Below are 27334 nucleotides of genomic sequence, written 5' to 3' on the forward strand. Positions count from 1 at the left end.
TAAATTCATTACACACGTTGCAAATTTGTCGACAGCAGCTAAAGTGGTGCCGTGGCTATGAGACCACTCCTTTTAATGGTAAACTATAAAAGTATAACATCGTTGCTGTCGGGCGGAAACCTCATATTGTCCAAAACTGTTAGTTTTCAGGATCCAAATATTTTTTTATCTGCAGATCTACGAGCTCAAAATGTTTTGAGCTTTTATATCTGCCATTTTTTGTTACTTTTGTGTGACACTGTAGTATGGCGAAGTAGGCCATTCATTTACCAAAACCAAAAAAGTATGAAGATAAGAGGTTTCTACCTGACAGCAACGATATTTAAAAAATAGTTTTAAAAAAATAATATTTTTTTTTGGCCTTTTATGCCTTTATCATGGATAGGACAGGTAGGCTGACAGGAAATGGGGTGAGAGATGGAGAGTGACACGCAGCAAAGGCCGTCAGGCTACATTGTAGCCTAGGCGCCCGGACCGCTACGCCAGTGGTCCTGGCCAGTAGGGTACATTCTGATGTGATGCACTAAACGTCACTAGAATATATCTTCCTCCTCACCCATTCTGAATTAAATTGGCACTTAACCCATTAGGACCGGGAAAGCATCTGTCATTTTAGATTTTAACCACGGTCATGAAATTCCTGGAAATATTTTGGAATTAGAAAAACAGTTTTCCAAGCCTGGAAAAGGTTTGGAATTAATCAAATGTTTTGGAAAATGTTCAAAACTGTTAGTTTTCAGGATTCAAATTCTAAAGTGGCAAAAGTAGCAGATCTACAGTACAAGCTCAAAACGCGTCGCTTCGAGCCGCATTTCGAGCCGCATTTCGAGCCGCGTTTCGAGCCGCGTTTCGAGCTTGTAGATCTGCTACTTTTGTGTGACACTGTAGATGAGAGGTTTTTCCCCGACAGCAACGAAATACATTGTTTTTGTCTAACATTACGTGAAAGACAGGTAAAATGTGGTAAAATGCAGTGCTACTTGATACGTTGTTAGCTTGTAGATCTGTTCTTTTTGTCACGTGACACCTTCGCTCGAGTCTGTTTCGGGGCATTGATGGCACACTGGTTTAAGAGTCTCATTATTGCACTGTATGATTTCTATAGTCCTGGAAATGGGGTAAAATACTTTGGAAAAGTTATGGAAAAGTTTAGAAAATTCATTGTTAAAAATGTGTGGGAACCCTGTATTCAAAAATATATGCAGATATAGACGAATCCACAGACGCGCTGCCTGTGTAGGCAATCATAACTGCGGTGTCGCGGTGCGGAGCGGCAGCCGCTTGACACCGCAGTTATGATTGCCGTTCTGTGGATTTGTCTATACAAGCTCATAGTGCCGCGCTATGAGCTTTGCTCTGCTTTTTTTGTGAAAAATCATGAACATTTGTGCAAATCTTTGAATATAATTATATTTTTTAAAGTGAACATGTGTAACTCAAATCTTTGCTTCTGGGGATTCTACAAATGTACCAAAAAAAAGTACAAAATGATTTGTATTTGGCCGCAGACCCCCATCTCAAAATATGTTGTTCCAGGGACCCCCCAGAAGCAAAGATTTGAGTTAAAAATGTTCGCTTTAAAATATATACTGTATATATATATTCAAAGATTTGCACACTTTTTCACTTGTATATCTGCTATTTTTGAATAGCCAAAGTATAAAATAAGGGTTAAAGTGGTTCCACGGATACGTTCCCGGTTAAATGGGTCTGGAAATGCGGTAGTATGCGAAGGCTCTTCTTTCCCCTCTGCCTCTTGTTTACTTCCAAAAAGAGCCATATCCTCCTCGCTGTGCGTGTGGCTTATGAGTAGCCTGGGCATGAGGAGGAGAAACTGTAAAGGGCTTTTTCTCTCTCTGTCCGCTTTTCAGATCCACTCCAGAGAGATGCTAACCAAGTCCATCTCGCTGCCACGCAGTGCCTACTGGCAGCACATCACGCGCCAGAACAGCGTGGGAGATCTCTACAGTTACCAAGGTACGGACACGCTGCTACTAATTATCATATGCACACAGTATTGCTGTTTATCCCCCTTCTTACCTCCCCTTCCCCCCGCTGGTGTAAATTGCTATGTGTGTGGACCATATTGGGTGCAGTGGAGGCACAGCAAGGGATGAGGGGCAGAGGGGGAGGGAGGGCAGGGAGGAGAGAGGGAGAAACAAAGAACTGAGGGAGAGAGAGAGAGAGAGAGAGAGGTTTGCGTATTTCTTTGAGAGGGAAGTGTTTTTGTGCATGTGTGTGTGGGAGAGATGCTGCCATATCGACAATATCATTAAGCAGTGGTTTAATCCGTCACAGCGGGTACAGCTGTGTATGTGTGTGTGCGCGTGTGTGCGTGCGTGCGCGTGTATTATTATACTTGTGAGGGCCAAATGTCCCCACAAGTACAGTTTGAGAAATGGATATTGTGAGGACAATCTTCCTGGTCCTTCACAAAATAAATAGCTTTTATGGTTTAAACATAAATTAGAATTTTACAATTAGGAAAAGATTCAGGTTGGGTTTAGGGTTAGGATTAGACATTTAGAGCTTGGTTTAGGGGGATATGGTTAGAGTTATGCCTGATTTAATACTTACTTGCGTTGTGAACTTTTGCTATTTTTGGCTTTAGGGTTATTATGATTAAAAGTCAAATCATTGTCCTACATTTTTGATGTGCTCACAAGTATAACGTGTGTCAAGAGACATGGCTGAGGAAGGTGTGTGTGTGTGTGTGTGTGTGTGTGTGTGTGTGTGTGTGTGTGTGTGTGTGTGTGTGTGTGTGTGTGTGTGTGTGTGTGTGTGTGTGTGTGTGTGTGTGTGTGTGTGTGTGTGTGTGTGTGTGTGTGTGTGTGTGTGTGTGTGTGTGTGTACAGCAGAGGCAGGGAGGTGATTAGTGCACTGATGAGATTATGCCGTGTCCATGGTATTAGTTGATTAGTAGACTTTATCTGAGGATTAGAGTCCTTTTGGCTTTCACTGATAAAACAAATTAGAAGAAGCCAGGCAAAGATGAAAGACGATGTTACATCACACTTTTAGAAATATTGCGGCTTGCATTTCTTTTTTTCCTTTGTTTATCACTTAATTGTGGCCTGATAAGCTCAAACGCAATTGTGAGTCTTTTATTACATAAATTAGCATGCCTGTAAAAGTGTTGGATAAAATCTTTAAAAAAAAAAGATTAAGAAAGAAGTACAAAAGAAAAAGGAAAAGAGACTTGCATCCTCAGTGTTCATTCAAGTCCCGAGTATCAATACGGACCAAATTTAATCATTTTACCCATGGATCATTATTCCGTCACTGTCGGGTGGAAACCTTGTATGTCACCAGGAAATGTTCAGGAAATGGAACGAAATCTTTCAGAAAAATAGCAGATCTACAAGCTCACAATGCATCGCAACTCACATCGTTTTACTTATGTACTACTTAACGTGAAAGTAGCAATGCCACAATATAAAGATACTCTTGTTACCAGTAAAAGGCCTGTTAGTATTAAAAGATTTCACTTGAGTACTCAAATGTTTCGAAATGTATAAAACAGGGGTTAATTGCTTCGTGTATATGCTTTTGTATTAATAAATCTAAATCTGCAAAGTAACTAGTATCTAAAGCTGGCAAATAATTGTAGTGGAGTAAAAAAAAGAAATGAGCTCCCCTCTACCTCCTCGCTCATATGAATTCAGCGTTTGCCATTATCTCCTTGTTTTTTCCCCCCTCCATGAATAAATTGAATGCTTCAGTGTGTTTGAGGACACGGCCAAAAGGTCTCACCAGGCAAAGCAGCAGAGGCGCACAAGGTGATTCTGGGGGTGGGGTGTGGTGGGGGTGGGGGGTTGGATGGGGGGGGGGGGGGGGTGACAGAAATCCCATTCCCTGCCGTGATGTGAGGGAAGCCACGTGACCATAGAAGACAGATTTATCAGAAGAGAAGGCTCCTCAGAGAGACGAGCTGCCGTCGTAGATTTTAACCCATTAAAACCCCGGGAAAGGCATCGGTGTAACCACTTTAACCATTATTTTTATACTTTGGGCTATTCAAAAATAGCAGATCTACAAGCTCATAGCGTGGCACTCGGTGCGAGCTTGTAGATCTGAGATTTTTTTTTTAATCTTGAAAATGTGTGCAATTTTTTAAATATATTTATTTTTTAAAGCGAACATTTTTTAATCTCAAATCTTTGCTTCTGGGGATTCTACAAATGTCTTCTAAATCCTTACAGTTAAAAAAAAAAAAAGAGTTCGAGAACCGCTGATATAGCAACATGTCAAGGACCACCCAGGCTCTATGAGCTTGTATATCTGCTATTTTTGAATAGCCAAAGAAATCTAAAATGACACAGATGCTTTCTCGGATTGAATGGGTTAATGTGGCCACAGGCGTTTCTTGGATCAGCGTGGGCCTTATCAAGGCATTGATTCCTCATTGGCACACCGTCTGCATGCATCTGCCTAGACCCAGAGCAAGTGATGCCCAACCTGTGGGCCGGGGCCCCACTGGTGGGCCGTGAGGGTATTGCAAGTATAGCCCCCTCAAATAATTGGCAAACACATTATTCTGGCGGCTGTGAGAACCTGGCAGCTGTGAGAGAAACAAGCAACCAGCGTCATCTTGTTCTGAACGAACGGTAGCTTGTGCGCGACATTCAGTGCATGTTTGAGTATCATGAGACTCCACGATGAGCAGTAGTAGAGAAAAAACTAACTTTGCATCGGTTATAATAGACGATTTTCACTCTCAAAAAGGAAAACAAAAAAAGGGGATTTATTTTTTCTGTAATGTACCGATAAATAGGAACTTAAAAGTACATACGGTATAATACGTTCCAAAACGGAGCACAGTCGATTGATTGATCATAAAAATAAACATGCTCTGAAAATGCATGCAGCCCCACACATCTGAATTAGGCTGCCCGTGCTAAGTGGTCAGATGAGTGGGCCGCGAACACTTTCCAGATTTCCAAGTGGGCCCTCTGATCCAGAAAAAAACGTAGAGGTCTTATAGATCTCCTGTTCTTCTGTGCTGCAAAGACGAGACGACAGTTTGATTTCAGCCATGCTTTAGTTTTAGTGCATGTATTTTGGACACATGCAATGCATGCTTGTTTATAGATATAACAACTATTTATAAATATCTCACATATTTACAGTTAGTGGAGGATAAACTCTGCCCACCCGACCTTTTGTTTGTGAAATACTACCTACCATGTCAACCATGTTGTTTGTAATCAAAGTCCATAGGCTACACTAGTGCTAACAAGTGCGAGGCTTAACGTGAGTTTCATGATAATAAGGTATTTTCATAATAAGATTGTTGGGCTGTGGAGAGTTGAGAAACCTAAGATTAATAAATTCAAATTGTCTGTAATGTAAACGGTGAGGTTCTCTTATAAGCCCCCCTAGGGTTTCTTACCTCACCGGCACAACAACTATCTGTCATCTTTCCCAGGAAAGAACTAGTATATTATGCATGTATATATATTCTGTTGTATAAATCAAATGAATCAAATCAAATGAAAACTGCAGCCTTTCTCTTAATGGAAAGTTAGCATGCTGAAATAGAAGCCTTTTGTTTTTGCATTTAAAAAATATATATTTTTGAAATCTTGTTTGAAATTACCAAACCTGCCTACCAATGATGTCACTGGTGATAAAAAATAAACAAACTGTCTAGGCGATATTGTCAGGGAGGTGGCTATGTATCGTTTATGAAAGGCAGTCACTCATATTTTATACAGTCTGTTTCTGGCGAAAATGTAACTAATTAGGCGGAAGTAACATTAGCGTTTTCTCACCAATGGCAATTAGAGTTAAATGGTTTTGCCTTGTTTTTAAAAAGATATTTCATTTTACCACTATATCTCTCATGGTAACCAACATCTCCTCCTAATATGTGGGAACGAGTTGAATGCAGTGAGAGGTGGTGAGAAATGGAGCGTTTTGACCACGCAAGCTAGCTGGCTTGCTCCTTCGGTTTATCACGGCATGCATGATGAATATCCAATCAGCACAGTCAATTTGCTGAGTCATGGTCGGGTTGCGTTCAAATACCCCGTGGGTCCGGGGAATAATTAAGGAACACTGTTGCCTGTCCTATTGAGGTTTGCCGCTATTTGTTTATTTCTTTTTCCACACTTAACTGGGGAGCTGGCAGAGAATTAGCTCCTTCATCTCAATACGCAGCACAGCCACTTTCGTTTGAACTGAAACTCCTCATAAACTTATTCGCCACATGTTTATTAGGGTTTTTAAAGGGTGTTACTTTTACAGCAGCACATGCTGAGCTGCAGCTCTATCAGTATATACTCACCTTTATAGAAACACATAATGGAATATGTAATGGTAAAAACATGGAGATGTGTTCTGTCCATATCCATCTGACCACATAACAAGTTAATGGTCAGATGGGTAGAATTATTGAACTTTTGACTCCACTACATTTCTGTTTTATTGGCAGTTTACATGTTTATTATTATCGTCCACTATTGCGCGATGCTGCCTCGTGCAATCTACCATATTTGCTGTAAATTACACACTTTTTTTAGATTAAATGTCTTCCCTGACACTTAACACCGGGTTTCTAATGTTATGCAGGTTGTACGGTTCACTGAATAGGCACTTGTGTTTTATAAAGTTTGCTGAGGCATAGAATAAGTGCACTTTAAGTTTTGAAGTTGAAAAAGCTCCTCGTCTAGCAAAAATGCTTCAATTACTACTGTAGCTCTAAGATTGGAATGGAAAAGCACATTTTCATTTTTTAAATAGGCCCATTTCTGAACAATTTTGTGTCATTTCACACAAGTTCTCACTTTACCTTTTTTCCCTCCCACTCTCTTATTTTATCGTGCAGTTGGCATTAGCAATTCTAATGGCACGGAGCGCTGCGTTCGTTTGATCCGCTAGGAGTGATATGCAAGGATTTTACGGAGGGAGTGAACGATCAAAGGCATGGGGACAAAGATACGTGTTTTGGACGATAACACTGCCTTATCTGCAACAGGTGACAAGAAATACTGTACGTAAAGACTGAACCCCATGAAAAATGCATACATGCCAGGAACAATTGAGAACAATTGAGGCTGGTTTCTTTCCAGAGGACCCACAGACTCACAAAAGGGATGACTTTAACCACAACCACAGCCATGAATTATTTCAGTCAAATGAACTCAATTATTTTGGTGGCTTTGGACTGAACTTTCCTCTACCCCGGTGCATGTAATATATAATTCTCTGGCTGGCTGGCTAGGTTTTGCATACAAAGCCAACTGTCAGCACTCTTACATAAGCCTGGACTCGTGGTACTAGTAGCCTCTCGCTCTCCAGTTACAGGTGTTACTAGGAGGCCATCTGGGTTATCACACACAGTGAGGCAGATGTAGACAGGTGTGTGTGTGTGTGTGTGTGTGTGTGTGTGCGCGCGAGCATGCGCAAGCACTCGTGTGTGTGTGTGTGTGTGCGTGCCCTCCCAGCCCTTACTCGGGCTGCTCCAGTCCAGCAGCTGCCACCCCAGGCTAGATAGGATGACACGACCTTCCCTAGTAATGAAAAGGCACTGACAAATCACTGTCTGCTTCTGAAAGGGAGAGGGGAGCAAAACAGAGGAGAGAAGGAGAGGGAGAGGAGAAGAGGGAGGGAGAGGAGACATGCTGCCACCATCTTTCCTGTGGTGTGTGTGTAGCATGTACTGTGTGTACATTATTACAGTATGAACATTAACGTGTGTGTGTGTGTGCGTGTGTGTGTACTATGGTCCTCTTCAGGCAGCAGGGTGTCCCACCATTCAAACACTGCTGTTTATGACCACAGAGATGATTAGATCTGCTGCGGCTCCCATGAGCCTCTGCTTCCAGGCCAAATTGGCCTAGCTTAAGAAAAGGGATTGTCTTGGCAAAGATGTGAGAAGGATATGCCTGGTTGTGCACCAAGCGTCTCAGCAATCTATATTAACCCATTAAGACCTACACATGCCTTCTAAATCAGTAGTTCTCAAACCTTGTCGTGCCCAAGGACCCCCATAATGATATGTATTTGGCCTGCGGACCCCCATCTGAAAATGTTTTGTGCCACGGACCCCCAGAAGAGAAGATTTGTGTAAATATAACACTTTCAAGATTTTTTATTTGTTTTTACAAAAATAGCAGATGTACAAACTCACAGCATGGCACAAAGTGACACGCTGTGAGCTTGAATATCTGCTATTTTTGAGAACCGCTGTTGTAAACCACTGTTCTAAATCCTTTTTTCTGAAAAACGTAATGTTACTATCTCCGGGTTGTAATGGGTTAAGGACAAAAAAAGGGGGGGGGGGGGGGTTCTGCGGGGGTAGTGTCCCCTTTATTAAACCTGCGTGTTTTCATGGTTTCCCTATATACTGTACACACACACACACACACACACACCTCGTTGTCCGTCTGTCACACACAGACGTTGTACACAGACAGGTTGACAGCGGTCACCAAGCACCACCGGCTTGTGTTTTATGTTTCCTGTAGTGGGGAGTTGGCAGCGTGACACAGTCTTTACCCCACAGGGCACTTTGATGGCATCATGATTGCTGGCTCCACACCACAGGACACTGTGTGTGTGTGTGTGTGTGTGTGTGTGTGTGTGTGTGTGTGTGTGTGTGTGTGTGTGTGTGTGTGTGTGTGTGTGTGTGTGTGTGTGTGTGTGTGTGTGTGTGTGTGTGTGTGTGTGTGTGTGTGTGTGTGTGTGTGTGTGTGTGTGTGTGTGTGTGTGTGTGTGTGTGTGTGTGTGTGTGCCACACAAGTCAGTCAGCTAGTTCCAACTTAGAGAGGTCCAACTTCACTGTAGAGCGTTAAGTAGCAGGGCAGAGGTGTCCTGTTACTTTTTCTTCAGAAACCTCACCCTGTGCGCACACACGTGCACGTACGCGCGCACACAGACAATACTGTAAAGCGTAGACATAATTTATTCGTACTCTCAGGCTATACTGTAGGCTGCCTGATTACCACATTGAAATCTGTGTGTGTGTGTGCTGATCAGCAGCTTATAGCATCAAGGGCAGAGAAGGGAGTGATCGCCTTGTCAATTTGAAGTTGTCCTCCATTTGAAATAAAATGGTCCAGAGGAAGAAACAATCTCAATATTAATTTGTTAATCAAATTTCAATTAACCTCCTCAGCTGAATGGATAAAAGAAATAACGATAATTAAAAAGTCGCTGACATGCAAACAGCATTTCTTGGCTAGTTGGAATGGTGGGGAAGGGCTAATGGCCCGGAGCAGGTCCAGGGTTAGGGTTGATTACAGTGTTGTGCGAGGTTTTGCACCTCCTGAAATATTGATCACAGGCCACGTCCTCCTTGTTGAGTGCAAGATCAGCAGCCCTGCCGGCCCCCCTATCCTCGGCTTACCTCACACAGCACACATCTACAAACAGCCATCTAATGTATTATTGATGGTCACACAGCCCACTCCTCCATCCCACCACCGCAAGTATCCATTACTGCTTCTCCCCTCAGTTATCTACTATGAACTGAAGAACAAATGGGATGATTAATTTGGATTACGGTGGAGAGAGCCAGACAGAGACAAGAGTCACAAGACAGGGAGAGAGAGAGAGAAAGAGACTCTGAGGTTATGTTAAGCAGATAATCCAAGTGGGTTGGGCAACGTGATTCAATCAGGCATGTAATTTTTGTTCCTAGGGGATGGCAGTTGCCACCCCCTAGTGTTTACATTTAACCTAAAATTCATGCATACAATTCTGTATCTCCGCCAGGCCGGACGTCCGTCCTTGTGTCTGTCTATAAACAGCTAATATCCGGCACCGTTGGACCGATCGGCGTGAAACTTTGCACACACACTCCCAGGAGGCCCAAATCTTTCACATGGGCCTGTTATAGCACCACCAGGAGGCAGAACGTAAATTGTGAAAATCTGTTTAGCAAAAAAGCTAAACAGATTTTCACAATTTACGTTTCACGATTTAGGGATTTAGCAGACGCTCTTAATCCAGAGCGATTTACAGTAACCAAGGTAAACGCATATACCACACATACATGAAACGCATAGAGACAGTGTAGTGCCTCAGTAATCTATCATAGGTAAACCAAGAACCTAGCATCAAATAAATAATCTGTACATTGAAACTATATTTTAACCTTTGCATAAGACTGCATGGTCGTCAAGGCTAGGTCAAGTGCTACGGGATAAGTACACATGATATCTATAGTCATGTGATCATGGCCTATCGGTCAGATTCGTCATATTCCATCCTGATTGGCTACGATTGGTTTTCATAAATTTGCGGGAGTGGCCCGTTTTGTCCGATTTCCGTGAAACTTCTCTTTTGCAAAACACACTTTTGCTACTACTTCTACTCCATCATGGTCAGTATCATGTCAGTATCATGACATTATCATGGTCAGTATCATGTCAGTATCATGACATTATCATGTCAGTATCATGGTCAGTATCATGGTCAGTATCATGGTCAGAATCATGGTCAGTATCATGGTCAGTATCATGACATTATCATGGTCAGTATCATGGTCAGTATCATGGTCAGTATCATGGTCTGAATCATGGTCAGTATCATGGTCAGTATCATGACATTATCATGGTCAGTATCATGGTCAGTATCATGGTCAGTATCATAGTCAGTATCATGGTCAGATTCATGGTCAGTATCATGGTCAGTATAATGGTCAGTATCATGGTCAGTATCACGGTCAGTAGAATGGTCATTATCATGGTCAGAATCATGGTCAGTATCATGGTCAGAATCATGGTCAGTATCATGGTCAGAATCATGGTCAGTATCACGGTCAGTATCATGGTAGTATCATGGTAGTATCATGACAGTGTCATGTCACAAATGTCTTCCATTTGTCTGTGTGGTTCAGGATATGGAAGTGTTTTATAAGCAGAAACTTCTCTTTTGCAAAACACACTTTTGCTACTACTTCTACTCCATCATGGTCAGTATCATGTCAGTATCATGACATTATCATGGTCAGTATCATGTCAGTATCATGACATTATCATGTCAGTATCATGGTCAGTATCATGGTCAGTATCATGGTCAGAATCATGGTCAGTATCATGGTCAGTATCATGACATTATCATGGTCAGTATCATGGTCAGTATCATGGTCAGTATCATGGTCTGAATCATGGTCAGTATCATGGTCAGTATCATGACATTATCATGGTCAGTATCATGGTCAGTATCATGGTCAGTATCATAGTCAGATTCATGGTCAGTATCATGGTCAGTATAATGGTCAGTATCATGGTCAGTATCACGGTCAGTAGAATGGTCATTATCATGGTCAGAATCATGGTCAGTATCATGGTCAGAATCATGGTCAGTATCATGGTCAGAATCATGGTCAGTATCACGGTCAGTATCATGGTAGTATCATGGTAGTATCATGACAGTGTCATGTCACAAATGTCTTCCATTTGTCTGTGTGGTTCAGGATATGGAAGTGTTTTATAAGCAGAAGGTCCCTCGTTCAAATCTACCTTTTGGAACATTTTCACCATGTATCTATATCTAAATGCTAAGCAATTCGTTGTCACAAATATCTAGCATGCTTTATAATCAGAAGGTTCTTGGTTCAAAACCAAGGATGAGTTAAAAAGATACATTAAGGTTGTACTTCGCTATAATCTTTCACTGAAGAACGTGTAAGAGTATTGTTTCAGTATGAACCACAGTGGTACAGTGGTAAGATACAGAACTTGAAGAGCAGAGACTGTGGCCCCGTCCGAGTCCGAAAGCTTAGTAGCTACTACATAGTATGTGAGATTTATGCTAAATTCAGACAATTTTGTAGTATTCAACAGCTGTGGACACTACGGACCGTCAGAAATGCATTCTAACATACGTATTTAGTATGCAAGATTACTATTTAATATTTCCGAAAGCTTAGTAGCGACTACAACACCCCATTCGGATGCTATCAATGCATTGAATGGGACATTATCACGTTTTATCAGACCATTGAATGGGCAAAGTAGGCGACATACTGACCTACCCGCAATTTATCAGACCATTCATTGGGTGTTATCAGGACATGCTGACCTACCGACGGAGATGACTTGTATAAGTTAAGTTTGGTCTGATAAAACGTGATCATGTCCCATTCAATGCATTGATAGCATTCGAAGCTGGTGACTACAAAGTCAGGCAATTTTGTAGTATTCAATAGTGGGCAGGGTGTGGTCTAAATTCTATTAGGCTAAGTAAATCATTAGCACCTGTACAGTGCTGGGAGAGCAGGAACTGTGAAGGCGGTTGGTTCAAATACCCCTTTTGTAAGATCTTCACTCATGCATGTAGATCTGATAAGGCTAAGTAATTACCATCGTTGTCACATTCATCTGCAGTATCATGTGTCTGTGGTTCAGGGGAAAAGTTAGTGTTTAGTAACCATAAGGTTCATGGTTCAAAACCGGGGTTGAGTTTGTACCCGGCTCTAATTCTTCACTCAAGAGCGTGCAAGAGAACTGATTAAGCAGACACCAAGCTGGTACAGAGGGTAAGACACAGAACTTGAAAAGCAGAGCCTGTGAAGGGAGTTAGTTCAAATCCACCTTTTGTAAGATCTTTACTCGACATGTAGATTTGATGAAGGTTAAGTAATTATTACCATAATTGCCACTTTCATCTTCCATGCTTCTGTGGCATGGGCGCTATGTCATTGGTTTGCCAGTGTAAGGTTTGGGGTTCAAGCCCACCCTCTGGTACATTTACGCTCTCCCTCTAAATTCTACAAGGTTAAGTATTTCGTTCTCACTTGCATCTTCCATGCCAGGGGTTTTTAAACCGAAGGTTCTAGGCTCAACTCAATAACTCAATGAACACATGAAATAACTCTGAAATCAAACTGGTGTGCTTGAAAAAAAACTGGTTAAAATACCTCAATAATAACTAAAACAGCCATCAAATAAAATAGAAAACCTTACACTCAAAGAATCAAGTGCATCAATAAATTAACTGTCACACCCAACTAATACTATACTAAATAAATAATAGGAAATGCTTAAAATTAATTTGAATTTACCAAAAAATAAAATGCTTAAATAAAAAAAGAATATCGCTTTGCTTAATCTGAAAATATCTTAAGCTCCTCCCTCCAGAGGTGGGCTCCCTCCATGCTCCTCCCTCTCCTGCCGGAGCCAAAAGAGAGCTTGAGGAGGGAGGTTGGCTGATTCAAGATTCAAACCCACAACCTTCAGATTGTGAATCCTCTGCTTTTCTCTTGCACCACCAGGCCTTTCACACCAATGCAATGTTTGAGGTTATATTTAAGGTTGAAGGGAGAGGTGACAGGTCAAAAGATGAAAATCCACAGCAAACACCTCTTCCCCTGACAGAATGACTGATATACCCTCTGATGATCAGTGTTCATTATGACACAACTGAGATTTAGGTTATTGTTTAAAACCATCTGTCTGATTTGTTTTTACTCTGCACCCAGATTTACACTTTTATTGAAAACTAACAGAGAGACTTCATTTTAGCCTTAGTAATGTCATTAAAATGTATACCCTTTTTAAAGGTAGGGTAAGTGATTTTCTTTGGTTAAAATAAGTGTTAAATAGCTCTATATTCTGATAGTATTCGTTGCTATAGAGTGTTTGTTCAGTAAAAGGAGTCTCCTCGTCTCTCCAGCTCTTAAAAATGCATTTTCGTTTCAGTTTCATTTTCAATTTTATCCAATCAGGATAGAGAACTCAATCAGGATATAGATTAAACAAGTGAAATTGGAAATGATGACACTAAGAAATGAGCAGGCAAAATTTGAACTGGAACACTATAAAAATGAAGCTTAAAAATGGGTACTTTCTCCTGATTGGCTGAGATTTTGACACCTACCGGAAAATTTATTTTCTGTTTATTAAAGAGCTGGAGAGACGGGGAGACTCCTGTTACTGAACAAACACTCTATAGCAATGATTACTATCAGAATATAGTGCTTTAACCTTTTAACAAAATACTTTTTGTTTTAACCCAAAAATATCACTTACCCTACCTTTAATCATATCGTATTCATTTCTTAGTTTCAGATGATTAACTATAGCAGTTAGCTGTTCTCACTTTGGTCTATTACATAAACAATATGGCTATAAAGTTTTAAACTAGTTTCTCTAACAGTTCTCTTTGAAAGTTTAAGAAAATACCCCTTTACACTCGTGGCATGCAGAATATCAATCCAATCAATTATATGCTGAGCCCCATACCTGTGAACTGCATTCCGTTTTGTTTTGAACTACCGGTATTCTAGTGACTCAGGGATAACAAATTACGTAAATTGAATTCAACCACTTCTACTGTATTTCATTTCATGTATTAAATGTAACAAACACCAATCCAAGAATAAAATACAAAAACAGATAGCTGTGCTGTGAACAATTTAGGCAAACAAGTACAAAGTATTATGGCATTGTATAACTTTGTTCTTTAACAACAGTACTGCATGGCATTTTGTTTAAACTAAACGTAGGAACTGAGCCGCGGAAGCCACGATGTGCATGCGGATGTAAACAAAGGCTGTCTAGGGGGTGGGGGAGGGTCTCATCTATCCACCGGAACAAAAATGTTGTAACTGCGATCGGCCATTTTGTTGCCTTTGGCCGTTGCATAAGGCTCGTTTTCACCCAAAAAAATAAGAAATCCGACTAGATGTGTTTTTCTACAACTCATAACATAGGAGTGGCCGGAAGTGACGTTTTTTGGGATGACGTCACATCCGTCCATTCCTTCTCTCAGAGTCGAGGGATCATTCCTACGTTTTGTTTTTTTTATTGACGGAGATCTCCATCAATGGCGGTCAACGGTTGGTTTTGAAATGACAGAGATTTCCGTCAATGGCAGGGAATGTTGTTAACATTCGCACATGTACATTTACGCAGTAAAGTCACATCAGACAATGAGAATGAGCTGTCAGACAGTTATACACTGGCCGTCTCCTTGACTGGGAGTACCTCTGTGCTGGAGGCTGATAACAGGGGAACAGGTTCTCCTGAGAGCAATACGCTGTGATGTAGAGATGAGTGAATGACATGGTGGAAGGAGTCTCAGATTTATTAAAGCAGTTAAACCTTGCAGCTACATATGATGAACGCCATGTGATCACACACACCTTCTGTTATCCCCATTGATATTACCTTATTCGCAATTGATATTATCCATCGATGGCTAATAAATATAGTGAAACAAGCACGGCTAAAAAAAAGCCTCATTACACAATTATCTTATGCGTACAGGGTGTGTAGGTGTGTGACTCACCATGAGAGCAGGACCCCACAGCAGTGGTGAGGAGCTCCTGGTTGCACAGCTCTGCAGGCTTACGGAATGCAGTGCAATACATATAGACTGTTGTTAGTGCTCGTTTTATTGCTTTAGTTTAATTAGGTTTACTTTTTTTAAATATTTTTTCTAGGTTCAGCTTTGTTGATATATTGTACTGTTTTACACCGAGGACCAATTTGGAAATAAGTATTTGAAGTGTCTGTTTGAATCCTAATCAAATCAATTGATTCTACATAAAGGCCTGGTTATCTTATTGTATAGCTGTACAATATTGTGAGCTTAAAACCCCCAGGCATATTTAAACATAATTTGTTTTACCACATGACTATCGAACAAGAATATCCCAATTCATCCAAAGACCGTTATACCAGAAAGGTATTTATTCCATAATCATGTGAATCATTCCTATAAAATCGGTCATGCTGGCCCAAATAAAACAAATACATGGGGTTTTGAAACGGTTGGCTCTATGGTACCAATTTAGTTGACATGCTTGTTGGAGCTCATTTGAAATGATCAAGGAAAGTATATCGTCTGTACTCACAGTTCCTTTGAAATCTTTAGAACGCCTCTGCAACCAGTTTCCCAATATAATTATGAGTGGAGTGCTAGAGAACCCAGCACCCCACCTGTCTGTCTGTGTGCTGAAGAACCCAGCACCCCACCTGTCTGTCTGTGTGCTGGAGAACCCAGCACCCCACCTGTCTGTCTGTGTGCTGGAGAACCCAGCACCCCACCTGTCTGTCTGTGTGCTGAAGAACCCAGCACCCCACCTGTCTGTCTGTGTGCTGAAGAACCCAGCACCCCACCTGTCTGTCTGTGTGCTGAAGAACCCAGCACCCCACTTGTCTGTCTGTGTGCTGGAGAACCCAGCACCCTACCTGTTTGTGTGTGTTAGAGAACCCAGCACCCCACCTGTCTGTGAGCACCTGGATCCTCTGGTATGCACGGCAGTCTTGAGCACCTCTACTGCAACAGCTTTGGTATCAGGGTCCTGACGCACACTATCCAGAACACTATTAAACGTCCTATACTTCAACTATAAATGTCCTTGTCATTACAGTTCTCAGGTAGCATCCATACTCACTCAGAAACTTGTTGAGATGCCTCACGCTCTCTTCCCCTCCAGGCTAGTGTGTTAGTTCACCAGCCACCACCAGCCACCCACCTTGTAGTTATTAATGCCAGCTGGTAGAAATACTGAGTGAAAACCCAGATCCAGACACAGCAACCTTATTGTTTTTGACAATAAGGCTAAGGGTTTCACGCTATCCTCACCCTGGCTCTTAATTTGGTGACATTTACCAGATTATTGAACTTGCCAAACCCTTAAACATCACTATTTTATACCCGTTTCTCTCGCTCTCGAACTCTCTCTCTTCCTAACCTGGCGTCACCAGCCTTACCATCGCGGAGGAAAGCCTGGTATTCGTTCTAAAACTAGCAGTGTGATCCGGTCTAGAAAATAATTAATTGTGGCTCTGTGGTTGGTTCCGGTTGGCGTCGCATTGTTTTTGTTCCCCACATAATGCGAATCAATTAGTTTAATCTTGCTAGTCGCACTACAAGTTAGAATAAAAGATGGACATACCAAACCATTATTATACCAAAAGAGACGAAACGATTATACCAAACTAAACAAGTTTTAAACTAGGGGAATCATTTTGGAGATGCACGGCACCGGTGGTTGCGGTCGTTGGTTCTGGCCACCTGATGACGTAAAGTTATTGCGACCGGATCAGAAACGAAAATTGTATTGATTCCAGGCGACTCTCTTCCTCCTTTATTAGTCCCACCCCCTCTCAGAACCTGGTAGGTTCACTACGATTGATTGACACCTGGCTCCCCAATGACATTGTGTCCATGAGCTTGGTATAAGTGTAACATGATGTCAAAACCAGTCTGGAATCTGGATACTGCATACATAGTGCGTGTCTGTGTGCAAGGCGTTGCTGAAAATGAGCACTTGTGCTCAGCTGGTGCCCTGGGTGAATAAAATAAATGTGTGTCAAATCAAATCTATTTGATTCCTAATGGATTCGAAATAGTTCAAACCACCCTCAATGTGGCGCTACAACAGCCCACTTCACATTTTGGTCTGTAACTCTTGAACCGTAGGTTGTACACCCGTAGGTTGGATCATGACGCAACATATATAGGCCATTTGTGCCAAAGTGTGTTTTCTTCAAAACACACTTTGTGCTACTACTCCCATTCCAATTGGCTATGGCTGCTTTCCAAAGTTTCCGGGCCCTGGTGGAGACAGTAGACCTGTGCTCCGAGGAGTACACTTTTTTCATGCATGTTTTTGCCACCTCAGAAAATTTGTCTCATGTACTTTGTATTGGATTAGTTGATGGTCTGTCTGTCTGGGGTAACCGAGTATGTGTATTCTATAGCCTTTGTTGTACAGTGCTGTTCTGCATTGTAGCCTCAAGAATTATTTTGTTTACTTATAAATACAGACAGTTGTTGTCTTGTCTGCAACCATATATTCATTAGTCTTTTTTTTTCTTTTTGCCACCCACCTTTTCTGAAATGACACTTCTGGATTCAATCAAGGCAAGGTTGTTTTGTGTCACCACAGAACTGGCATGCAGCAGCTTACTGTCACCTGTCCAACACCAGAGTACTGTCTCTATTGACTATCTGACACGGTTTACCAATAACATCCATTAAAAAAAAAAATTCCCCGTAAATGAATGCCCTACTTTGCCATACTACCGTTTAACACAAACGTAGCAAAAATAGCAAAGTAAAGTTAAGTAATCTTGAGCTTGTACAGTAGATCTGCTATTTTTATATTTTTTCATTTGAATCCTGAATCCTGAGTCCTAAGTTTTGGACATAACCCACGATTACATGCTAAGAGAGAAAACAAAAAAAAGTAGTGGAAGTACCACAATGTTGAAATACTCTGTTAAGTACTGTATTAAAAATGTACTTGAGTAATAGTAAGAAAATAGGCATACAAATAAACATGCACTTAAAGTACTCATTATTTTCAAAATATATATATTTTTTTAATTTGCTATTTTCCTATCCTAAATATATAATAGCTTTTAACTGGTTAATGTAGCTTTTGTAATAATCTAATCTCTCTGTAAGTTTTCAAATAAATGTACTGTTGTTGAGTAAAATGTGCAATATTTGCCTCTGATGTTGTGGAGTAGAAGTGGCAGTGGCTCAGGGGTAGAGTGGCTGGGTAGAGTGAACTGTAAACCGTAAGGTTCCCAGTTCGATCCTGGGCTGGGGGGCTCCCCTAGAGTTAGTGTCGAAGTGTCCTTGAGCAAGACGGTGAAGCCCTAATTGCTCCCGATGAGCAGGTTGGTGCCTTGCATTGTTTCCTCCGCCATCGGTGTATGAATGTGTGTGTGAATGTAATGCATAATCTTTGTAAAGCGCTTTGGATAAAAGTGCTATATAAATGCACCATTTACCAAGTATAAAGTATTGAAAAAGCACCTCTAAATTGTTCTTAAATTTACATTACTTGAGTAAATGTACTTAGTTACTTTCCACCACTGACAGAAAAACACAGCTTTCTGTCAGCTTTAACATTGAACTGATCCTTTGAACTTCTCGCTCGTCTTTTCCAGGAAGCAGCCTTACAATGACCCTCATCCCACGAGCACAGACGTTCTCCAGCTTCCTGTCAGATGAGCGAGGCGAAGAGCAGTCCCAGCACCAGGAAGAAGCGCTATCCCCCTCTAGTGGCTATGAATCCAGTTGCAGCCCAGGACCTCACCAATGACAATACCCCCCTCCTCCTCCCCCCCAACCAAAACAAAACACTTGGACACTTAACTCCATCACTTTAGAGAGAACATAGAGAAGATGTATAGTGACATGTGTAATATATACCATTTTATGTCAGTACTTAACGGTAGTGTTAAACTGTAGGGCGAGTGGTAATGTAAAACTCCTGAAAGGATATAACTTTTTTTTTCTTTTTGTATCTGTTGTCAGACAACAGCAGTAGCCTAAAAATAATTGCACCAAAAATCCTTCTCTTATAGCTTTTTTTTTCTTCTTTCAAAAGAATGTTTTATGTGGTCATCATGCTGTCAAGTCAACATAGCCTTTTCAATCACTGCACTACACCATCCAAAAGGTTAAGGTAGGAAGATACAAGACAAAACATATATTTGCTGTCACACTGAACTCACTCCATTAATGTGAAGTCACGTTTAACCACTTAAACCCTCTCTATACTTAGAAAAAGGGACTCGAGTTGCGACTGTACTTGGTACGCTCTTCTTTTCCCGCTCTTCAGCAAATCTCTTAGCCAAAACTCTACAAGCTTGTAGATCTGATATTTTCACAATTTTAAATCGTTTTTAAAATAATATTTTTAAAAAAGAATGGTTTTGGACTTACAGTAAAAGGTTTTCACCCGACAGCGACAATTTATATTTTTGATCCCTTTTGAGTGCAGCAGGAAAAAAAAGACCCTGTGTCATTCAGATTAACTCCAAGGTTACAGACAGGATACAAAGCCTTCACAGCCTCTGCTTCCAACCTGTCACTGATCTAAGGTTACATTAGCGAAGCAATTTAAGGCGGCCGCCTTGCTCTCTCTCTCTCTCAGCCAGCCCAGCCTCACTGACTATCTGAAGGAGAGAGAGAGAGGTGAGCTGTCTGCTCTGTAGAGACTTGATGTTCTCTACAGCAGTGATTCTCAAACTGTGGGGTCCGAGGACCCCCAGGGGTCCTTGAGGGGCTTCCCAGCTAAATCATTCAATATAGCACCTAAACCAGTTTTAACAACTTTTAACCCCTATATTTTGGCTATATTGAAAATAGCCGATCTCACAACGAATCACGATGTGACTTTTTGTAAATATTTTTTGAAACATTTTAACGACCCATATCTTATACATTGGGGGGGGGGTGTCCCGGGCACAATCCGGGAACGCATCTGTCATTTTAAAAATGTCTTTGGCTATTCAACAATAGCAGATCTACAAGCTTGTAGATCTTCTGTTTTTGAAAAATCGTGAAAATTGCTGCAAATCTTTGAATATATATGTGTGTTTTAAAGCAAACATTCATTTTTAACTCTGATCTGTGCTTCTGGGGGTCCCTGGACATGACACAAGTTTGAGAACCACTGATTATAGCAACATAAATGTTTTAAACTGTTAGGATTTAGAATACATTTGTAGAATCCACAGAAGCAAAGATTTGAGTTACAAATGTCTGCTTAAAAAAAATATATATATATATATATATATTCAAAGATTTGCACATTTTCCACGATAAAAAAAAAAAATAGCAGGCCGCTATGAGCTTGTATATCTGCTATTTTAATTTGCGGGTCCTTGACATGAAAGAGTTTGAGAAGCACTGCCAGGATGAAACAACTAAATTGCCTTGAAAATGTAAGTTCAGGCTTGTTAGTGGTTTTCATGTACTAGGAGGCAGCTTCAGTGGCCTATTGCCATTGTCGGGCAGAAACCTTGTATCTCCATATTTATTTATTTATTTGTAAATTAATGCCCTACTTTGTCGTACAATAGTGTCGCAAAAAAAGTAGCAAAAATGGCCAATCTACAAGCTCACAACGTGTCGCGACAAGTTGTGAGCCTGTAGATCTGCTAGTTTTGAGGAAAACAAATTAAGTGAAAGTGAAGTCTGTGGATTTGAATCAATGAAATTTATTAACAAGAGCTTGTGACTAAATAACACTGGAACACCGGTTCTGTTTTCAATTTGTTTTCAAGTAGTTTTGTTGTATGTCCTAAAGTTTTGGACATACAAGGTTTCACCCCGACAGCATACAGTAATACCATGGGTAAAAAGAATTGCCTAGACATGCACTCTGTATAATAGGGGGGGAAATAAGCCAACGAGATAATTCCAGAGATAATTCCACTGAGCAAGAGAGCATCACTGCACCTGGGTTTATGAGTTCTGTGGCATCACTGACTCACCCTTCTTTTGTCCTCATTAAACACCCTGATACCTGATGTGACCTCATTTCCACATCCGCTAGCCTGAGTATGAACTAGAAGGTAAACGCTTTGAGGGTTCCTTATGCCCACAACAAACAGAAATATTGGTGGAAAACACTGAAACGTTTCTCTTTAGGTGAAACATGCCACTGCAGTGGACACACCCGTGGCCCCCATGCTGTGAGATAATGGTCCCTCTCTCACGTTTTCCTCCTACAGTATGAAGTGCCTTCCGACACTGACTGCAGAGTGTAATAAACCCGAATTTATACTTTGTTGTATACGGTAAACCACACCGCTCGCTGAAAATAACTTGAAATATTTTTTTTTCTCTTCAAGCAAAGGTGGTCGTACGATGAGTATAATTTAAGCTTAAGCCCTTGACCAAAGCTACGTCTTTGGCCCTCGAGTTCATCATTGTGAAATGGAATAGACTTTTGTCTACCTTCAAAACGTTTTCAGTTTTTCTAATAGACCCTAACGCCCCGCTACACCTGGGGTACTTGGCAATGCTGACCAGACATCCTGAAGCAAGCGAGGATGAGTTGTGTAACTTGTAGGCACTCGCTCGCTCATAGTCAATGTAACATAATCAGATACTCTGAAGAAGCTATAGATCTCTTTTCGGATAATGCAAAGGTGGACTTTCCCTTTGACAGTTTCCGTTGTGCCATAACACCTGCCCTACGAAGCGGTTCAAAGGAATGTATGATACTTACAAAGACAGAAATCACTGAAACACCCTGAAACACCCGTTTTCAACCCATCTTCATATAATTGGTCCTCACTAATCATCGTAATATGGCACCATTTTTGTCTATTCGGTCTGTGTCTCAGAGGCTGTGGACAGTTCAGAAACCCGCCTACCATTGACATCAGCGATGGGGAATCAAAGCTAATAGAAACGTCAGGCTCTCTCTTCCTGGAAAGTTAGCACGTTATATAGAAGCTTTTGTTCTCATTAATGACATCAATCTTGAAAGATATACCCGAACACAGCCACTTGCACGTTCAAGTTCTCAAGTGGCAGTGTGCGGGTATATCTTTCAAGATTGATCTCACCTACTGTTTGTCGGCCTACAGTATGCACCTCAAGCCCCCAGAGCCACGGTAGAACAGTGAAGCTGCCGTCGCCTGGTGGTCAAATCGTAGAATGCAATACTTTCGCATTTAAAACGCCACTGCGCATCATGCTTCTACCGTTTGAAACCCTACTGCGCCTGCTCGGTGCTCAAGACTTCCACATTTTGGTGTCCAAATGCGGAAGTAGAGCGTTCTTCCAGGTGCTTCAAACGCCACTGAGCAACTCTAATTGAAATGAATAGCTGGGGGCGGGGCAGTCCGCCCTCTAGATATATCATAACTCTATGATGCACCTGCTTTTAAACTTACTGTGTGTGCGGAAGTTCTTTTTCACTAGTTCTCTCAGTAATACAAGAAAAAATATATATGTTCATCAATCTTGTTGACCAAAGCTGCCTACCGATGATGTCACTGGTAGGCAGGTTTCTGAACTGTCCACAGGCCTCCTCTGAGACAAGAGTGAGTAGACAAAAATGGTACCATATTATGAGCATTAGTGAGGACCAATTATATGAAGATCGGTTGAAAATGGGTGATGTGGTCCTTTAAGTCAAACAGGACTTTAAAAAGACAATCAGCTGGAAGTAGCAAATTAGTCTAATTAACCCTGGACCTCAACCCCTCCCTTTGTTGTGTTGATGTATTCTACGTTGTCGCCGTTGCTGCTGTTAATGTTTTGTTAAAACGTTTGGAAAATAGATTGTTTCTAGTAGAACTAGAGATGATGACCATGCAGCCACTACTGTTTTATGTTGTGCACAAACTAGTTAAATTCATTTAATCCATTGCATGTGAAATAACTGAACCATAATATTGATTTGATTTAACAAAGAAAAGTGCCCTTCTGTGACAGGATAGCAGGATCTGTTAAGAAGTATCTAACTATTGCAGAAAGAAAAAAATGTTTGACATTTCTTGTCATTAATTCTGCCCTATTTGTCTCTAGTCTTAACACATACTAGCCGATGTGTTGTTTATAAATGTTAAATAGTTGGCAGTAGCCTACATCTGAAATGTAAGTACCGCACGACTGAGAGAGGACTACACAATGTTCTAGTTCAGCGGTTCTCAACCTGTGGGCAGGGGCCCACTGGCGGGCCCCTCAAATAATTGGCAAAACACTATGATTTTAATAATAACAACATACAAGTACATCGTTGTCGGGCAGAAACCTCTTTTCTCCATATTTTAACGTTCGTAAATAAATGCCCAATAGAGATGCGCGGGCCGCGGTTGCCGCAGTTAACCGCAGTTTGGGTGGATTTGGGCCAATCAAATATAATTAATTAATATTGGATAAACCGCGGGTGAAATAATGCGGGAATTAAATTAATGATATCAATCCATAGGCCTATTATAGCTTTTAAAAAGCACAGAATCTCACCGTGCGTGCGTTTGTAGTATTCTAATATTACATCAGGCACAAATTAGCCGCCTACTGCACGTTGCCAACAACAGCGTACAGCATGCAGCCGGTGTTGCCAGATCTTGCGAGAGAAATAAGCAGCCAGGCCTATGAAAACAATCCCAAAACAAGCGCCAAATTAGCCCAAAAGTCGCTTATAAAAAGCAGACATGGCAAATCGAAAGTAAAGTGAATGAAGCTCCGTCTTGTTGTTACCATAGATATGGATTGTATACAGTCACTACATCGCGACACAGTGGTGAGTAACATTTTTTATAACTTAAGAAAACTAACGTCAGGAAAATAATAATTTGATGCGGCTGGTGTGGATCTAGAAATGGGATAGGATAATTAATGTGGTTTGATGGCGGGTGGATAATGAACATGTATACACGGATTTGGGTGACGATAAACCCCATCTGCGCATCTCTAATGCCCAACTTTGCCACAGTACAGTAGCCTGGAAACCAGACGAATCTCCCAGGGAAAAAAATGCTATGCGCTTTGAGCTTATAGATCTGCTATTTTTGAATTTGAATCCTGAAAAGTAACAGTTTTGGACATGTGAGGTTTCCACCCGACAGCATTTCATTGCGATACCGATAAATAGGAACTTAATTGATTGAGGGAAAAAAAAAAGAATGTTGAGAACCACGGTTCTAGTTCACAATGTTTAATAAGTTGCCAGTTCCTTCCTTCACTTTGTGTTAAACTTTATGCTAGCCATATACAGTAAACATTGTTTGAATCTAACGTAGGTATGCAATTCTGATCATTTTATGATTTCTATCCTACTGTATACGATCGTGTTTTTTGTGTCGACATGTAAAATGGTCAGTCATTTGTTTTGTGTTCTGTTAAAAGTCGTATTATATGTTAATGGCACTTTCAACACAAGGAGTGTAGGATTACAGTTTCCACTCACTAAATGTACATATGTAATGTTTTTGATGAGAGAATAAATTGAATGTTCTATCAACAGGGGCGTCCACAAGTTACTCCCATCACAGACCGGCTGTACATTATGAGGCGTGGTGGGCGTGTCCTTTTCCGCCGGTGGTTCCCAAACAATATGGGTCGGTCGCGACCCATTTTTCGGTCATGCAGGCGTAAATATCCCCTTTTTAAAATGTAGGGGAAAAAATAAATTTCAAAAGATTTTATAAAGTTAAAAATAAAAGTTTTTTCCTGGACAAGAAAATCTTAAAAATTTTCAAAAGACAAAAAATAGAAAAAGTGCTCCTCGGAGCACAGGTCTCCGCCAGGTCAGGTAGGTTATTGTGGCCTCCTGGTGGCGCCATAATAGGCTAATGTGAAAAGGGTGCCATTTCTTACACGGCAATCGGACACTGCATTCATGATTTGAGGCATTTCGTTCCAAAAATGTGTTTTGCTAAATTAGAGCTGCTGGTGGCGCTATAACAAGCCAATGTTAAAAGGGTGGCATTTGTTCCTCAACATAGTGTGAATCAGCGTGCAAAGTTTCACCACAATCGGACGCTGCGTTCATGATTTCAGGCATTTTGTTCAAAACAAGCCTCTACTGCAAACTTTAGATGTGAATCTTAGCCAATCAGGATGGAATATGAAAAGTCAAACAGATCCGTCTTGATCACATGACTATAGAGATCATGTGTACCGATTTGCGTGGAATTTGGATAAAATGGGAAGGAGTAATATAAAAACAATTGTTTTACATAAGTCGGTGCAGTTATAGGTAATAGCACGAATCGGCCTGTTATAGCGCCACCATGAGGCTGATTTGAAAATGTTCATAATTTGAGGCATCTTGTTCAACACGGAGCACTCCTGCAAACCTTGGAAGCCATTTTTCAACAACGATATATTTTAACAATGGTTCCAACATGGTTTGTATGACACTGTACTATCCTCCAATAGAAAGGCTTGTATAATAGTATCCTCCAATAGAAAGTAAAGACACTGTATAATAGTATCCTCCAATACAGGGGAGAACACTGTGATATCTATAACTATCATATATGCCTATAGAGTTCTGTAGATATCATAGTGTTCTATTGTAATATAGATATCATATCTATTCTTGTAATATAGAATATCTATTATTGTAATATAGATATCATAGTGTTCTCTCTATCAGTTCTTATATTGTGTTCTCTCCCTCTCATATTCTCTCTTTGTTCTTATATATTGTGTTCTCTCTATATCATATGTATCTCTATATCATATTGTTCTTATATATTCTTATATATTGTGTTCTCTCTCTCCATCATATAGTTCTATTCTTGTAATATAGAATATCTATTATTGTAATATAGACATCAGTGTTCTCTCTATCAGTTCTTATATTGTGTTCTCTCTCTCTCTCATATCTCTTTGTTCTTGCCGTATATATTGTTCTCTCTCTCTCATATTGTGGTCTCTATATCATATGTATCTATATCATATTCTTATATATTGTGTTCTCTCTCATATTGTTCTCATCTCTCTCTATATATATCTAGCCCCTCCCCTATCTAACTCCACCCCTTCCTCTATCTAACTCCGCCTCTTCCTCTATCTAGCCCCTCCCCTTCCTCCCTCCCTCTCTCAATCTTTCTGTAATATTTCAGCTGCCCACCCCGCTCACACATGGATGAGATGATCTTCGGTACCCGACACTGGGACTGCGCAACTTAGTTCAACTAGTCCTAGCCATGGCTAGTCCTTGTGACCCTGACTTAGTCCGCTAGGCCATTAGTACCGGCTGAATCTCACTGCTTTCTGTGTCATTGCATGGAATGGGTGTATACTTCATTTTAGTTTTTTTTGCATAAGTTCCTAAGTTGTTTGGAGATGCATCAGTCAGCCCAGACAAATACAGATGGAAGAAAAGGTAAGCTTTTAAATATGTCTTTCGTGTGGAAACCTCATGCCCAAAAATGACACATTGACAGAGCTGGGATTTGAACTGATGCGACCTTTTGCTTACCAGGCAGTCACTTTACCCATTGAGCTAAGGCCATGGCTTCCCTCTTTACCAACACAATGGCTCTCAGGGGCTCTCAGGGGCCCTGATAAGAAATATTTATATTTAAAAGTATTCAACATTTTTAGATAAAAAAATATTTGTCAGCGGCGAGAATCAAACCTGTAACCTACTAGTTCCGAGGCAGGCTCTTGCCTTAAGATTAAGGCCAAATGGATAATGACAGAAAATGTATTGTAGTGTGTTGTTTCTCAAAGAGGAATGAAGACCTGTACTCAGTAAGGCTGTTGACTCAGTGTGTTGAAACACTGCCTATATATCCAGAGATCGTGGGTTCAAACCTCACTCACTCTTTACCCTGAACCTTTCCTTTACAGAAGAGGTTCAGGGTAAGGAGTGAGTGAGGTTTGAACTCACACCCAGAAACCCTTAAAAGCAACACAGAAAGCAGTGAATTTCAGCCGGTACTGATGGCCTACTGGACTAAATTCAAGCCACAAGGACTGGCATTGCCTGGCATTGCCAGGACTAGTCGAACCAAGTCGCGCCAGTGTCGGGTACCGAAGATCATTTCATCCATGCGTGGGCGTGGGGGATTAGTGGTTTCCAGACAATAAAGCGGAGGGGTTATAGAAAAAATACAAGTACACTACATAGAAATCTATACAGACACTA

The 27334-nt window shown here is 40.9% G+C and overlaps 1 protein-coding gene across 1 annotated transcript in view; it reads left to right on the forward strand.

Annotated features, from left to right (window-relative positions):
* The window catches only part of dok6 (docking protein 6), a 96696-nt gene extending 77227 nt beyond the window's left edge, over positions 1-19469 (forward strand). The window contains 2 exon segments of the mRNA XM_080417839.1: positions 1872-1977; positions 18867-19469. Of these exon segments, the coding sequence (XP_080273965.1) occupies positions 1872-1977; positions 18867-19021 (261 nt within the window). The 3' untranslated portion in view covers positions 19022-19469.
* The last annotated feature ends 7865 nt before the right edge of the window (positions 19470-27334 follow it).

Source organism: Gymnoscopelus braueri (assembly GCF_963280865.1).
Source record: "Gymnoscopelus braueri genome assembly, chromosome: 21".
In the NCBI taxonomy this organism is placed as follows: domain Eukaryota; kingdom Metazoa; phylum Chordata; class Actinopteri; order Myctophiformes; family Myctophidae; genus Gymnoscopelus; species Gymnoscopelus braueri.